Genomic DNA, 14,685 nt, shown 5'->3' on the forward strand with positions numbered 1-14,685 from the left:
ACCCTCCTCAGACTCGCACGACCATGCCTCAAGATCTCCCTCCTACGGGAGGCTACGATGCCGTCCAATACCGCGTTCGTCATACCACCCCTCTCTTCCCACGACAATCCCCCAAAAGCCCTCCTCATCCTCCCTCCCGCCCCTCTCTCTCTCCGTCCCGCGCAAAGATCCTCGCCCACCCACACTAACCCGCTCGACAGCGCAACATCCCCACCCGCGGCCTCCGCCCCATCTGGTACATGGCCATCATGGGCGGCGTCGTCGGCTACGGCTGGTACCACCTTTTCCACGGCCAGCGCGAGAAGATCGAGTACGCGCGCGAGAAGGCGTGGGCCCGTATTCACCTGACGCCCCTGCTGCAGGCGGAGGAGGACCGAGACCAGGCTCGCAGGTACTACGCCGACCTGGCGCGAGAGAAGCAGTTGTTGGGCAGCGAGACTAGGGCGTATAACTCTGATCGGTATGTTTTATTGTTTGAGTGGATTTTAAAGAGTAGAGAGAGCTCTTCGGCCGGGGGTCCAATTTGGTTTATGTTGCTAATGTTTGATGCACTTGCAGGTTTGTACGGCCGACATTCTCGCCGAGTCCGGGACGGTCGCAATGATGTGGGGCTTGGAGAAGAGGGCGAGCAAGACGCTGGCGTTGACTCGAAAGGCGAGCGCGGCACATATTGATGACGGGTGCCGAATTGTTACAACAGCTACGGATTGGTGGTCTGCATGACAAGATCGCCATGAAGAAAGAGCTTGAGGCTGAAGCTTGTACATATGGCCTGAAACCCACACGAACAAGCGATACATCGAAGCATCCATCCTGTGCGAGCACGAACATCCGTCCCCTTGGCTATGTGCTTGCTAAAGGCATGCAGTGCTGAATCAGACTCGCGGAACTCTGGTCGGGTTGTCATGATGCCTACGCAATGCTCAGACCTCTGTCTACCCTTCTGGGCCGCTACACGATCTCAAGTCTCACCGAACATATCCGCCACACCTCCCAAATCTGGGCCTTCCGTTTCTGCTCTACCATCAATACCTTGCATAGCCAAACTCTCGCGCTGTTTGTACTTCTCCAGTATCCTGCTCTGCTGCGCACGCGTGTCGATCTTACCCAAGTCGCTGATTCTAACTCCGCGAACGCCCTCCAGAAGATGCAGTACAATAGCGCGGAGTCTTTTTGGTTTGCCATTTATGCCCTCCTTGAGAAGTTTCTCTGCAGCTGCGTCGACCTTGGCCACGTCCATGTTCGGTAGACTAAGCAAGACATTGCGAGGCGTTTCAGTCAGCGATGGACGGTCGTGGGCCGGGTGATTGTCAGTGGCTGGGACGTGGGCAGGTAATCCGTACGCAAGCCAGATATTGGCGATCAGGTGGGCATAGTGTTGCTGGTAGTCGGCGAAGTGGCTGTCGTTGAGAGCAGTGATAGCAGCTTTTAGTATCTCCGTCGAGATGTATTCTCGCACGGATGCTGCTCCCTCGCCCTGGAGATATTGCTCGTTCACAAAGGCGGGGATGATGCGTTGCGCAGTGACAATCATGGTCTGAGTGGCCTTCGTATCCTTGAATGTAAGGGCGTGTGTGGTGAAGACGAGAAGTGGCTCTAGTACGCGGTGGTTGGATAGGACGAACTCAGACATCGTCTGCGACTTGTTGCCGTTCATGAGATGAGCACCATTGACGATGGACTTCTTAGCGGTCAGCTCGAACTCGCGTCTGGGACTCAGCCATAAAGAGACCATGTTGACAGCTTTGTAGGTCGTCTGACGGAGGACGGACTCGTCACGCATTTCGTCACTTAGGCTCTCTCCCTCTTGCATTGTCTGCTTTCTTACTTCCATGGTCTGCCATTCAGTAACAAGCTTGTGATCGATTTGCTGAAGCAGCATAGACAGAATTGGAGTCAGGAAATGTTGACGTAGCGCTGGCGGGCACTCCTCGATCAGCTTCGGTAGCATCAGAAGTAGAACAGAAAAGTGGTGAGGGCTCAACGGTCCCGTGGTCGAGATCAATGCTTCTGCAATCAACTCGGGAACCTGAGGAATGCTGTAAAATCTTTCTCCCAGTCGACCTAATGTGTGAATGATGCTGTAGCACTGTTCAAGATTAGTGCGAATCCGTCCGCGCACTGAGGACGCGAAACCCTCCAATGTGGATTTGGTCTGCTTGACTTTGGAATGAAAGTCGTTCATTGATCCTTCAGAGATGCCTGACTGCCAGTAACGGTCACGGAGGACGCGTTTGATCGTTGGAGCCAGATCTGGCGATACATTTGGCCACGAATCTGGATTATGCAATTGATGATTGTAGCTGGCAATCTGGAGGACCCCACGCAGGATCTGGGGCATTATTGGCGTCCACAAATCGCAGATCATGTGGTGCACAGGGGAGTCTTGCTCCAGCCGCTCCGTCGAAGTACTCAGAAGAATGCGTGCTTCGCGTAGTGGTACCTGGTTGTAAGCTTCGACCATTTGTTGCTGAACCCGCCGCCCGTTCTCGTTGGTGAAGGTGGATGTCCATTCTTCTAATTGGCCGGCGTTGACTGATGAAAGAAATGGTCCGACCGCATCAAAGTTTTGCGATCTGGTGTAGTTTTGGAAGCTAGACAGTGCCTCTTGCAGCGAGGGATCATTCCAGGCGTTGGAAATAGGTTCCAAAAAGGTCCAGAGCCTGGATCGCTGCTGTTCGGGATCTGTACTGGACGCTCGCTGCAAGATCAAGAATAAAATGGATTTAAGGTCTGTCTGAATCCTTGGGTCCATATTGAGCGTTGATATCAGGTCCCCAAACTTGCCGCTAAGTTGCTCATAGAAAGAGGCAAAATAATCAGCATGGGACTGGGCTAGGCGACGTAGCTCCATGGCATTGTATGAGTGAAGCTCGGTCACGCCGTCGGAATATGCTGGATATTCGGGCTTGGCAGGCATGAAGGAGGCTAGAATATGTTCTAGGACTGCCACGGCAAAGCCAGTATCGCTTTGGAAAGCTCGGGCCGATATCTCAACTGCGGTTTTGACTTGTCGCTGCGTGATCGATGGGTCCTTGAAACGATGGTCGGCCAGCATACGCAAAGCCCAGGCCTTGCATCTCTCGCGTACTCTCTCACCTATCTCTTTCGTCTCCTCGGTGGCATGAGCCCTTGACCCAGACAGGTATTTATCTAAACCTTTGAATGCAGCATCCGTGATAGAGAACTGCGTATCGGCGCGGAGACCGAGTGGACTGATGCGTCTGTAATCGGCAGGGTTGAAGGCGGCATCCTCGGTGCGGACCCGGCCGAGAGCAGTCTCGACTTGAGATAAGACAAAGTCTGTAGCATGCTCCAAGTGTACATAGCACACCCATTCCACGACTGAGGAACACAACCGGCGGTAGTTCAAGTAAAACCCCTGCCGCTCGGGGAAAATCTCAATCTCTTCATTGACAAAGATCACTGCCGGTTCATCTGTGTCTTCCGGTAATTGGTCGTATTGCAGCAGTCGTGGACATACTACATCTAGGAGAGTAGAGACACAGCCAGACACAGCTTCGCTTCGGCGCCATGAGGGCATTGCAAAGAGACGCTCCCAAGAGTGTACTGCAGGAATTGACACGATTAGGCTATCGTGTTGAGCAATTGCGATCATGAAGTTCAGAAAGGCTGTAATGTCCATAGAGGAGGACTCTGGAGGGGCTGTCCGGGTGACAAGATCGGATAAGAGCGAGACCAATTCCGATAACTTCTTGGATATCGTGTATCGCTGGGTAAGGATGTCATCAACGCTGACGATAGACCAGGAGTAAACCTGGCGTAGTATGCCAACACTTTCTGCTTGGCAAAGGGAATACACAAGGGTCTGAACCTCCGCGTCCTGGAGGTGCTGGCGACTGTAGAGCGCAATCAGAGCATCAAGGGCAGAAATAATTATGTCCTCGTCACTGCGGGTAAGGCAATTGCAAGTGACGAGAAGACAGCCCGCAGTCTCGATGGCGGGAGCCATTACCCAACCGAAAGCCGACCGAAGTGTGGCGATGGCCTTCAGCGTTGTCGTTTTCGCATCGGCATCTTCGCCCACGTGGCCGAAAGAGCCCTGGAGGAAGCTTGAGATCCTGAAGAGCCAGCCTTCATCACCACAGCGCATGTGGTGTATGGTCTCACCGACTCTGATGCCGCCACCATAGTCGGAAGTCGAGGTGAAAATTTCTACCAGCGCAGCGTTGAGGTCCCTTCCCCTCAAAATGGCCGTCGGATCGTCGCGAAAAAAGGTGTCTTCCGAGAGGTTCTCCAGGACAGTGAGGACGAAACTCTTGTGAATATTTGATTGCTCCCAGCTTTGGCACAAGAGCTGGTCGAGATCTAGCCAGTCCAATGCCCAGCTCCTTTTAGCCAGGTCCACCCACAACTCCGCAACCTTGTTGCGAACGAAAAGAGGATCTTGAGCTGTGATGCTCCTTCCAAGATCGATGATGCATCTCCTAAGCTCTTCATTCTGGACGTCACTTAACTCGTGAGATTGATGCTTGACAACATGTTCCAGTAAGGACAAGCCGAAGTGTCGAACAAGTGGCTGCTGACTCTGGTCGACTCCCAAGGCGAGGCCATGCTGCAAGGCACCCTGGCTTGACTTGAGCTGGTCAAGATAGTCTGATGCTTGCCGACGAATCTGGTTCTTGGTTGTGGGATTGTGTATCAGCGCTAGTGCGTGGAGAATGTTCGGAGTACTGTAGCTGGATAGCTCGCCTCCAGCTAGGCTGTCCATTGCCATCAAAGTCGCACTAGAAATCGTAGATCGTGTCTAGCATCATAAGAACCGAAATAGTCGGGCGCGGAGAGTTGTGGCACGTGCTGCGTTGCCTTGCGGGGCGGCCACGTGAGGGACCGCAAAGACAACACTAACGCCAGAGACTCTTTCCGGTTAAAATGATAGGAGAGGCCCAGGTCGTAGAAGTATGCGATACTCGAAGAGAAAGCGTTTGAAGACGGGCGCTCGCTTTGTGGTTGGCAAATGCAGTCGATTGTCAAACAAATCTGAAGCTTGGCGAGCTGAGCCTCGATCGAATGTGAACTGGATTGGTCAGACGCGGTCATTCACTGTCGGATGCAACAAACGCGGCCTGATCCCGCGAATTATGCCTACTGACGGTTAATCACCGATTGAAAGCAGCTCGAGGTTGTTACAGCCCATCAGCGACACCGCCTAAATGTGAAGAGACAGTGGCCTGGAAGGTGTATCGTACGCTAAACTCTATTGAGGTTAGGCTGCCGTTGTGGAGCCGGCGCTATACAACAGGCAGGAGCGCGTCAGAACGCGGTAAGCGTGGCACAGCCGCGTCGGTTCCTTTAGCGCGGCCTTCAAGCAGCGTCTTGGGTGACTAATGATGCGTTATGTACCAGCAGGAGCTCCCGCCATTCCTCGTCCCATCTTGCGAGCTCGGCCCTCTCTGCGGTTGTGATTCGGTCGGCCACCCCCCCTTCCCCTACCACGACTTCGCGCGCCTTGCTGAGAACCGCTCGATGGAGTGACAAATGTGGGTGTTCCGCGACCACGTCCACGATTACCAAAGGGTCGTCCTCCGCGGCCCGAACTGTTGGCCGTATCGCTGCTCTGACCCTCTGCTTCATCCATAGAGTTCTCGCCAGAGGTATTCTGCTGCCATCTCGTTGGCTCTAGCCCTTTCTGGTTGCCCATGAATGTGTTCACGACTGAATATTTTTGTTGCATCTTGCGTTGTAGTGCAGGATCCCGACCCAGCATAATCGCCCACCCCTCAATCTGCTCATCGCTCATGCCCGTCTGTCGCTTTAGGTCCTGACGCACGTTCGATATGCGGGTTTTGCTGTCTCGGGCAAAAAGACTCGAATCGTCCTTCCAAGCGCGGTACAAAACCTCCTCATGCGGACTTTGTTCAAGTGTTGGCTCTGCACGAGGTCTACTATCGGTATCAACGCTCTGGTCGACACTACCACCGACATCGGCGGCATCGTATGTGTCATCCCTTTCATCATCATCTGCATCGAATCTGGAGAGTGCTGCCATAATGGCTGCTTTACTGCGGCTATGCTCTTCCATAGTCTCCGGCTCGTTGATTTTGATGTCTCTGCGGCCCTTATGGAGCTGTTTTGATGATACTTTGAATTTGTCAAAGTCGTCGTTGTCAAAGACATTCTTCCTCTGAGGCAATGGAGGCGGTGTCGATCGAGGTGCCAAGTCTGGCTGTGGTATCGGGGTGTCTGTGAAGGCACTGGGTTCCTGTAAATCTCCAGGCAGGGATGCCGGTTCGAGCAACGCAGCTGTCACTTGCTCGACATCGTCATTGAAGTGATCAAGCAGCCGCAGGATGTAGCCATTGGGAAGATCGGGGAAGAGCTCATGGATCTGCGACACTTGTGAGGTCTGATGTATGTGCAACTCTTCAGCGGCATCGACCTTGCCTTTCCCTTTGGCAGCTTTCCGTCGGTGTGGCACAGGCGCTGGGAAGAGGTGTTTCGTTTGCTCCCGGTGTGTCATAAGAGCATCCAGCATGTCCGCACCACGCTTGGAGTCCACCACTGCAGCATCTCCAGCCAAATGTCGTAGAAAGCTAGTCGTGCACAACAATGCTGCGAGTATCGTTCTGTTTTCCGTTGTCTTCACGCCAGGTTTGTTCGAATCTGATCTGAGGATGTACAATTGATCAAGGAGAAGCGAGGGGTGACGGGTCTTATCTGACATCAGATTCCTCAAGCACAGGTACAGATGCTCAGTCAGGACCTGTTGCATGGCTTGATCTTCTGCCGAGGCCGCATGCCGACGATACACCTCGATGAGGGTCTCCAAGTAATCGGACCCGGTCATCAGCCTCACGCCGGCTTCTGCGTATACCTTGAGCAGCGCATTGACGCAACGCAGTATCTCTTGGGCTCGGGCCGTTGATTTCATCATGTCGAGCTGTTTCATAGCTGATGCTTTCCATTTGTCGAAACCTTCCGAGGCTTGTTTGGGATACTTGGCTGTCAAGGCGCCCACGAAACGCGGCCAATCTGCGAGGTCCTGGAACACAGCACTGCCGGCTATGACATAGTCAACGATGGATGAAGCTCCCAGATGTGGTATGGCCTGAGTCGATAGCAACAGCCGCTTCAACAAAAGATACGTTCTCCGTTGAACTTGTGCCTCCTTCGATGAAGTGGTGACTAATGTTGGACTGGGGTGATTGTCGACGTAAGACTTGAGATAATCCAACCCTGACGCTGCTCGTGAATGCTCGAGCTTTGCGAATTGTTCGTCCGGGAGCCGCAGACGAAATTCCAGGCTGAACAGCCACAAGTCCAGGCACGCTTGCCATTCTGCGGGGGGGAGACTCGCTCTGACCTTCTCCTCCGGATAGGTCACCAACGGCGGTATCGTATGTGGAATTCCTGGCACTTCTTCCATCGTTTAACAGAGCCGTTAGCGGTGTCCTTACCGTGGTCACATTGACCACCCGCATCTCGTTGAGGATTATGTATCGTGGAGGGCGATGACACACTGATCGCGACCCACTCTTGGCACGAGGTCGACCGTGAACTCCCTCGTGCCTGTTCGGGACTAGTCTCACCGAAATCTTGGCGCAGCAAAATGCGCACTTCGTCGGTTTTTTGCAGCGTCGCAAGGTCAACGACGACATTACCATACTCCTCTCCAGCCTTTCATCACCTTACCGAACCACAGCAGTTCAGGTCGTGTTTGGCGCCTCCGACTCCCTCGCACGTCCCCCATATCTCTCATCCACCCTCCAAGAACAACCAATCCAGACCCGACAACATGTCTTTCCAGAAGCCCGAGAAAGATTTCGGCGAGGGCCCCAAGGTCCACAAGATCCGCATCACTCTTACCTCGCGCAAGGTCCAGTCCCTCGAGAAGGTGTGCACCGAGCTGCTCGAGCGCGCGAAGAGCAAGAACCTGCGCGTCAAGGGCCCCGTTCGCCTCCCCACCAAGACTCTCAAGGTAAGACTCGCCCACTTCGCTGCGGCCGGGAACGCGCTTGCGCTTCCTGCGCAACGCAGATAATACGCAGACGGAAATATACTGACAAACGCCCTAAACAGATCGCGACCCGCAAGACTCCTTGCGGTGAGGGTTCCAAGACCTGGGATCTCTTCGAGATGCGCATCCACAAGCGCCTGATCGATCTGAATGCGCCGACCGAGGTGGTCAAGCAGATCATCATCAACATTGAGGCTGGTGTCGAGGTCGAGGTCACCATTGCTGCTTAAATGCAGTCGATGAGAAGAGCGTCGGATTGGTTCTCGACTGCTGCTGTTTCTTGACCAGTCTTGAATGGCAGTGGCCGTGGTCTGGCACGCAGATAACCAAGGTTGATACCCTGACTCAACGAAACAAATACATCCATCTGAGCCCAGATTTTTTTCGCCTGACATTGCTGTGAAACTTGGTGCTCCAACACTTGTACTTCAAATGCCGCGTACCGGCGTGTGCCTATCATTTCCACTGTGATGTTCACACAACGGATGCTTCAGTAGGGGAAAGCACGGGAAAGCACTATACAGCCCAGTTGTGTGTCTTAGCCCGAATACCACGTACACCATACCCTCCGGGTACAAGTAAGTTGTATACCTACGCTAGAACGTGCAAACTCCAACAACATGCGCTCTCAGCGCCTAGAAATCGTAAGCCACCATCTCCCTTGCCGGAGGCACAAGCGGCAGCTTCCCATCTTTCCACGATCCGGTCTCATACAAATGCCGATACGCCTCCTTAACCACATCCGTATATTCCTCCGGTGTACCCTCAAAATCCAGCCGCTTCCCCTCCGTGTTCAAACTTTGTAGAGTCTTTTCATTGCCTGCATTTGGATACCATATTCTCTCCGGCTCCTTGGTGTCAGAGCGTATGAAGCATGGGAATGCAGCCGCCTCGGCGGCTTTGATGTCCCTGTAGGCATCGGGAAGATCGGTTTTCTCCACCGGTGCTGGCTCGATATAGGTCACGGACTGACCACGGAAGCTAGTCAGCCGACCGCCCATGTCGAAAGTGGGATCCTGGGCGGGCAGTCTTTCTGTGACGTGAAGGGGAGCGGCGGGCTTGCCCAGGAGTGGGTTGACGGGGTTGAAACCACCTGAGGCGGAAGCGGCTGTCCCTTGCTGCTGCTGAACTGGCTGCGTAGCAGTGGCGGCTGAGCTAGCAGGGCGTGCGCCGAATGGATTTGGTCGCGCCGTCGGCTCTGACTCCATGTCTTGGTCGTTCGTCTTGCCGAAGCCTGCATTTTGACCTTGAACTTGTCCAAAGCCAGCATTGGTGGCGTTGCTGAAGCCGCTGCTGGGTGCAGCTGCCTGACCGAAAGATGTGCTTATACTTGAGCTTTGCTGTGTGTTCTGGCCAAAAGTAGAGCTGGGTTGAGCAGTCTGGCCGAAAGCCGGTTTGCCGAACGTAGAGGGCTGGCTAGGTTGCCCGAAGGAGCTCGTTGGCTGGCTTGGCTGGCCGAATGCAGACGTAGGCTGCGACGGCTGACCAAAACCGGAGCTCGACTGTGCGGGTTGGCCAAATCCTGAGGTAGGCTGAGGTGGCTGGCCAAATGCGGAAGCAGGCTGAGACGGCTGTCCAAACGAGGAGGTAGGTTGTGATGGCTGTCCGAACGAGGATGTAGGCTGTGAAGGTTGGCCGAATGCAGAGGTCGGCTGTGAGGGCTGTCCAAAGCTAGAGGGCGGTTGTGAAGGTTGACCAAAAGCACTAGTCGTCTGAGGAGCCTGACCAAACGCTGTACTGGTCTGAGGGGATTGGCCGAAGGCGGAGTTTGTGGTGGATGGCTGACCAAAAGCTGACGGCGTCTGACCGAGACCGCCTGATGCAGACGCTGGAGCAAAGGGATTCTTCTGTGCGCTTTGTCCAAAGCTTGACGAACCAAATGCAGGCTGACCAAATCCTGTGTTTCCCATCGCCGGTTTTCCGAAAGCACCTTGTCCGAAAGCAGGGGTAGAAGCATGGCCGAACGCTGGGGTCGAAGTAGTGATGTCAGATCCGCCAAATGCTGGAAGGGTTCCGAACTTTGATGCAGCTGTAGGCTGCCCAAAGGTCGAAGAAGGTGCCTTGGCAAAAGGGTTCGTCGAATTGCTCTGGCTCTGACCGAAGTTGCTTCCGCTGGACCCAAAGCTTGACCCAGATCCAAATGCATTGCTGGTGGGTGCCCCAAAAGCCGAGCCGGCTCCGTGGCTGAATTGCTGAATGAACTCGTCACGAGTCTTCTTGCCATTAAACTCCGCGACGTTAGTGAAGTCATGGCGGTTGGGACGTTTCTTTTCTCCTTCCTCCAGAAATTTCGGAATGTTGTTGACATTGTTCACGATGCTCTGATAGTCCTGGTCGATCTTGTTGTACATTTGCGTCGCTTCCTGATCAGCTTGAGCTTCCTGGCCAGCAGCGGCGGCTTGGTAGTATCGTAGACGGATCTCCTCAGAGCTGTATTCATTGTCCTCCATTAATGAGATTGAGGCAGTCTTCGTAGGGCCATATGATGAGAAGATCCATTTCGGCCGGGCCTTCTGCGGATCAAGATCGGCTGGAGCGTCCCTCGCGACTATGCTGGCTTCCGTAGGGCCAGCACCGCCAAAGCGGTTACCGCCCGCACTGCCACCAGAGTTCCCGCTTGCCAGGGGTCCAAATCTGTTCTGGCTCTGGCTTTGGCCTCCAGAGCTGCCAGACCCTGGGTGGTCAAAGCGACAGTTCTGACCATATCTGCAGTTACCTTGCAGGAAGAATTTGCAGGTGACCATGATGGAATAGGTCGTCCGGGAGTCGATCTATCTTATCCTTTCGTGACGCGAAAGTGACACAGCTTACTACCGTCCATTTGTTGGACAGCTCTGAGGCTCCGTATTGAATTTGTCGACGATGCGCAAAGACACCCAATGTTGCTCGCTGACCTCGAAGCAATGACCGATCACAGCTGATGATTCCACAACGGCCAGCGCAGCAGAGCGAGAGGGAGATGGCAAGCGATGGATTGTATGTTGATGTATGCAGAAGAACAGTTTGACAGCGCGTGCCTGCTACAAGACGCGAAGTCGATCTTTAACTATTTTAGCGCCTTGGCGCCCAGCCTGGTTGTTCGTGGCTGCTCTCGCAAACACAGACGCTTTCAGACTGGAAGCAGACTACAGAAACGTGAGCCATGTGTTGAAGCACTCGTGAAGTGCAAGTCCGGTCAGTGCCATGTATGGCTCTCCCGGCGATCTTGTGCAGAAAGCGCCATCTGATGATATTGTCAAGCTGCTTGACCGGTGCGGGCAATCACAATCCAAGCTTGTACAGCATTGTCCAGCGTGTAAATTTGATGCTTGCACTCTTTAGGTGACCAAATTCTCGCCCTCACCGGCTCGAACATCGTACACGTTGTGGCAGGCCGCTCTGGGCCCGAGGCTTACTCAGGAGGAGCAAAACCAATAACCTGCTTCAAGCCGGACTTCGACGGCGCCATCACGAGGCACCTTGTGCGCCGAGCATTGTCCCTGCACCACAAAGCAGTCCTTGTATCGACCCGGTCAACTATAACCGACTTGCTGCTTGCACGTGTATACATTATGCTCCGTCCCCGCGTAACCGAGGTCCTGGCCGCCGCCTTCTCCACACGGTCCCCCGACTCGCATACACCAAATGTGCAACTCACGCGTGGCACTCATCGGCGCGTTGATTCATGTTAGCAGGACTGGTCCCATAGCATTACACCGGCGATTCTGTCCTCTGCTTTCCGCCGCTCAAAGCATTGTTCGTTTCAAACCACACTGATCCCTATCTACTCACCTAATCCACAATGGCCGCCGAGTACTTAAACCAACTTTTTGGCCTAACATCCCAGACTGCTATAGTAACAGGTGGCACCGGCGGCCTCGGATCTGCGCTTGTCCTCGCTCTCGTGCGTGCCGGCTGCAGCAGCATTATCTCCATCGAGCTGCCGTCTGACCCGCTCTCGTCTGAGCTGAAGACGCAGGTCGAAGCTGCAGGTGGGAGCCTTCGCGTGTTCAAATGTGACTTACGCAATGCGAGCAGTATCAGGGAGTGCTTCAACCGTATCTGGGCCGAGGGATTCGAAGCGGGAATACTGCTTAACTGCGCGGGTGTGATGCGTCGGAATCTCTGCGAAGCGAGTACGGATGAAGAACTGGACCTGGTAAGCTGATGTCTGTTCCTGCTACTCCGTTTTCACCCTAGCCGAGGTGCTGGGGACCATTCAGGATTTGTTGACGGGTTACTCATACGGTGGATTAGTTGCTTGATGTCAATGTGAAGTCTTACTATGTCTGCATGCAAGAGTTCGGACGCCGGTTGCTCTCGCAGTCACGACCGGGGAAGATTGTCAACATTGCGTCCGTGACAGCGTTCAATGCAGGTTTTAACACATCGGTTTACAGTACAACCAAGGGAGGTGTGCTGCAGATGACGAAGGCTTTCAGCAATGAGTGGGCTAGCAAAGGTATCCAGGTGAACTGCATTGCGCCCGGTTTCATGAAGACTAGCATGACTGCTCAGTGAGTGACTCCTCTGAACCTCTGGCGGGGTTGGGGACAGGTTGTGCATTCTATCTGCGGCAGCTAATGTTGACCAGGTACCAGCATGATGCCAAGATGACAGACTACTTGATGCTCCGCGTGCCGATGGGGAGGTGGGGAGAGCCAGGAGATCTTGTAAGCGCCCTCCTCTTCTTGTGTGCTCCTGGGAATCAGTTCACGAGCGGAGCTTGCATTGTCGTTGACGGGGGATTTTGCGGGAAGTGAGAGTATACTGAAGGCGATGTCTACGCGATAATCAGCGTCTGATGTCCACTTTGTGCTGTTGTCCAATCCATCGTATAGAGGAATAGTGGTGGTACAAATTGGATGGCTTAGCCCAGCGTTGACATTTAAACGCCTTAAAACCAGAGACCGCCCAATCCGAACCCTGCGAAACCGCCCAACAGCGCCGCATTTAGAAGATAGGAGTTATAAGCTGCGCCGCCGCCATATCCGTAGCCATATCCACAGCCCAATCCAGCCCCGGGACCCGCGCCATAGTAATAGTAGTTGGGCGCAGCCTCGTAAGCTTTGCGGTACAGTGCTTCCCTCCGAGCTCGTTCCTCCTCCCGTTGCTCGTGCGTCGTGCCTGTAATCTTGTCCTTCAAGCGGCGGCCGATATGGTGGTGATGCTTCCCACCGGAGGTATCGTCGTGGTGTTCTTCCAGAGCATTGTGATCTGTCTTCGCTGAGATAGCATCGTGATCAAGTTTCGCAAGATCTTGTGTGACTGTCTGACTGTGATTTACATCGTTTCTTTCTTGTTCTGAGGATCTTTTCGCTGGTTCGCTGTGTGCTGATTCAGAGGAATGGATTATAGATTCTGTAGAGCCTGCCGTCTGTGTGTATGGTGGCGGCTCGTCGTTGTCTTCCTTGATTTCTCTAAGTCGCGCCATGGTATTTTTCTTCAATTGCCTGTGCAACTCTCAATGAGAAGGCATGCGTCTACTTTATAACAGCGTCCTGCCATTACGCTGGAGACCAGTGTTTTATTCTGCGCTCGCTGATTGCTTACTGACGGCATCTGAGGCATTTGGCTTAGCTGTCACGACTCACGAACGCTCTGATGTGTCTGAAGAGGCTCAGTAACTCAAATGATGCTGAAATTCACTTCAATTCAGGTTTAGTACCGTAGAAAAACAAAATTGCTGTATACAGCGTCGAGCAAGGATAAAAGTATTGCCCAGATGCACTTTAGATCATCTGCAGGGATCTCAGCCCCGTTGTTAGAAGCAAAAAGAGGCAAGGAGAGCGACAGATCAACTCCTCCGACACGGCTTACTCACCATGATCGGGTCCAATCGCGTAAAATAACGCAAAAGGTGTTCGTCTGCAAGAGGCCTTAAACGGATGAGCCTGGCACTCGCCTAGGTCATTTTTGACGTGCGCGCTTTTCCTCATGCCCAGTAGCTACAATGCAGTGCCCGAAATGGCAGACCACCCGCCTTTCAGGCTACTGATCGCCTAATCAAGAAAAGCATGTCCAGTGATAAGGGTGGTCTACGTACACTGATGAGATTAGCAAATCAAACTATTGGCAATGACGAGCATGGAAGACGGTTACCTTTACTGTTTACAACTTTCGTTCGTATAAGAAGCGCGGCAGTCTGCTGCAGTATTGCAGAGCCACTGAGCAGTCTGACCTTCAACTCCCAAGGCTTCGCAACCAAAATCGCACTTTTCCAAAACACATAAGCACCTTTGCGGGAACATACATACACCGTCCTCAAAGTCCCATACAACTCCATTAGACACTTTGTTCCCGTCAACACAGTTACATCTATTCTGTTCAAGCAACTTAAAACACAATGCTGCCGTTTTCTTCTCAGTCCTATAACGAGAAGTGCACAGAGTGCGACAGCCCTCAGGAGATCTGGGAGAACAGTCAAATCAACAAGCTACTGCTGAACGAAGGAGCCAATTTGAAGAAGCAGGCAGCCAGACCAGCGCTCGGACACAGGCGGGCCGCTACTTTGCGAGTGCGAAGTTTTTGCTTCGCCACGGGGGCATTGGGGATATAGACAGCCTGAGTAGGCGCTCCTGTTTGTGCACAGCACGGCTCGATGGAGTACGGTCAACGACAATAAGGGAAAGGAATTTTCAAGATAGCGCTCGGTGTAGCGAGTTCCTAAAGTCTCACAAACTTCATCAGGCTTACTTTCCTCGTTCTTCCTGCTGGCCCTCCTAGAT

The 14,685-nt window shown here is 53.4% G+C and overlaps 6 protein-coding genes across 6 annotated transcripts; 3 read left to right on the plus strand and 3 right to left on the minus strand.

Annotated features, from left to right (window-relative positions):
* Nucleotides 1–23: 23 nt before the first annotated feature.
* Nucleotides 24–674, plus strand: HMPREF1541_07755 (uncharacterized protein; the record flags this gene model as incomplete). Its single annotated transcript, XM_008722078.1, has 2 exons — nt 24–74; nt 201–674. 2 exons carry the CDS (start codon nt 24–26, stop codon nt 672–674), a joined length of 525 nt encoding a protein of 174 aa, XP_008720300.1.
* A 287-nt stretch (nt 675–961) lies between these two features.
* On the minus strand, nt 962–4,732 carry HMPREF1541_07756 (uncharacterized protein; the record flags this gene model as incomplete). The annotated part of the gene is made up of 1 exon (XM_008722079.1): nt 962–4,732. The coding sequence occupies one exon, from the start codon at nt 4,730–4,732 to the stop codon at nt 962–964; it is 3,771 nt and encodes a 1,256-aa protein (XP_008720301.1).
* A 624-nt stretch (nt 4,733–5,356) lies between these two features.
* Nucleotides 5,357–7,387, minus strand: HMPREF1541_07757 (uncharacterized protein; the record flags this gene model as incomplete). Its single annotated transcript, XM_008722080.1, has 1 exon — nt 5,357–7,387. The coding sequence occupies one exon, from the start codon at nt 7,385–7,387 to the stop codon at nt 5,357–5,359; it is 2,031 nt and encodes a 676-aa protein (XP_008720302.1).
* Nucleotides 7,388–7,756: 369 nt separating this feature from the next.
* On the plus strand, nt 7,757–8,208 carry HMPREF1541_07758 (40S ribosomal protein S20; the record flags this gene model as incomplete). Its single annotated transcript, XM_008722081.1, has 2 exons — nt 7,757–7,939; nt 8,041–8,208. 2 exons carry the CDS (start codon nt 7,757–7,759, stop codon nt 8,206–8,208), a joined length of 351 nt encoding a protein of 116 aa, XP_008720303.1.
* A 405-nt stretch (nt 8,209–8,613) lies between these two features.
* HMPREF1541_07759 (uncharacterized protein) lies at nt 8,614–10,722 on the minus strand (the record flags this gene model as incomplete). The annotated part of the gene is made up of 3 exons (XM_008722082.1): nt 8,614–8,868; nt 8,920–10,063; nt 10,109–10,722. The coding sequence occupies 3 exons, from the start codon at nt 10,720–10,722 to the stop codon at nt 8,614–8,616; spliced, it is 2,013 nt and encodes a 670-aa protein (XP_008720304.1).
* Nucleotides 10,723–11,759: 1,037 nt separating this feature from the next.
* HMPREF1541_07760 (uncharacterized protein) lies at nt 11,760–12,720 on the plus strand (the record flags this gene model as incomplete). Its single annotated transcript, XM_008722083.1, has 3 exons — nt 11,760–12,116; nt 12,215–12,474; nt 12,552–12,720. 3 exons carry the CDS (start codon nt 11,760–11,762, stop codon nt 12,718–12,720), a joined length of 786 nt encoding a protein of 261 aa, XP_008720305.1.
* Nucleotides 12,721–14,685: the final 1,965 nt, after the last annotated feature.

Source organism: Cyphellophora europaea (genome assembly GCF_000365145.1).
Source record: "Cyphellophora europaea CBS 101466 unplaced genomic scaffold supercont1.7, whole genome shotgun sequence".
Taxonomy (NCBI): Eukaryota; Fungi; Ascomycota; class Eurotiomycetes; order Chaetothyriales; family Cyphellophoraceae; genus Cyphellophora; species Cyphellophora europaea.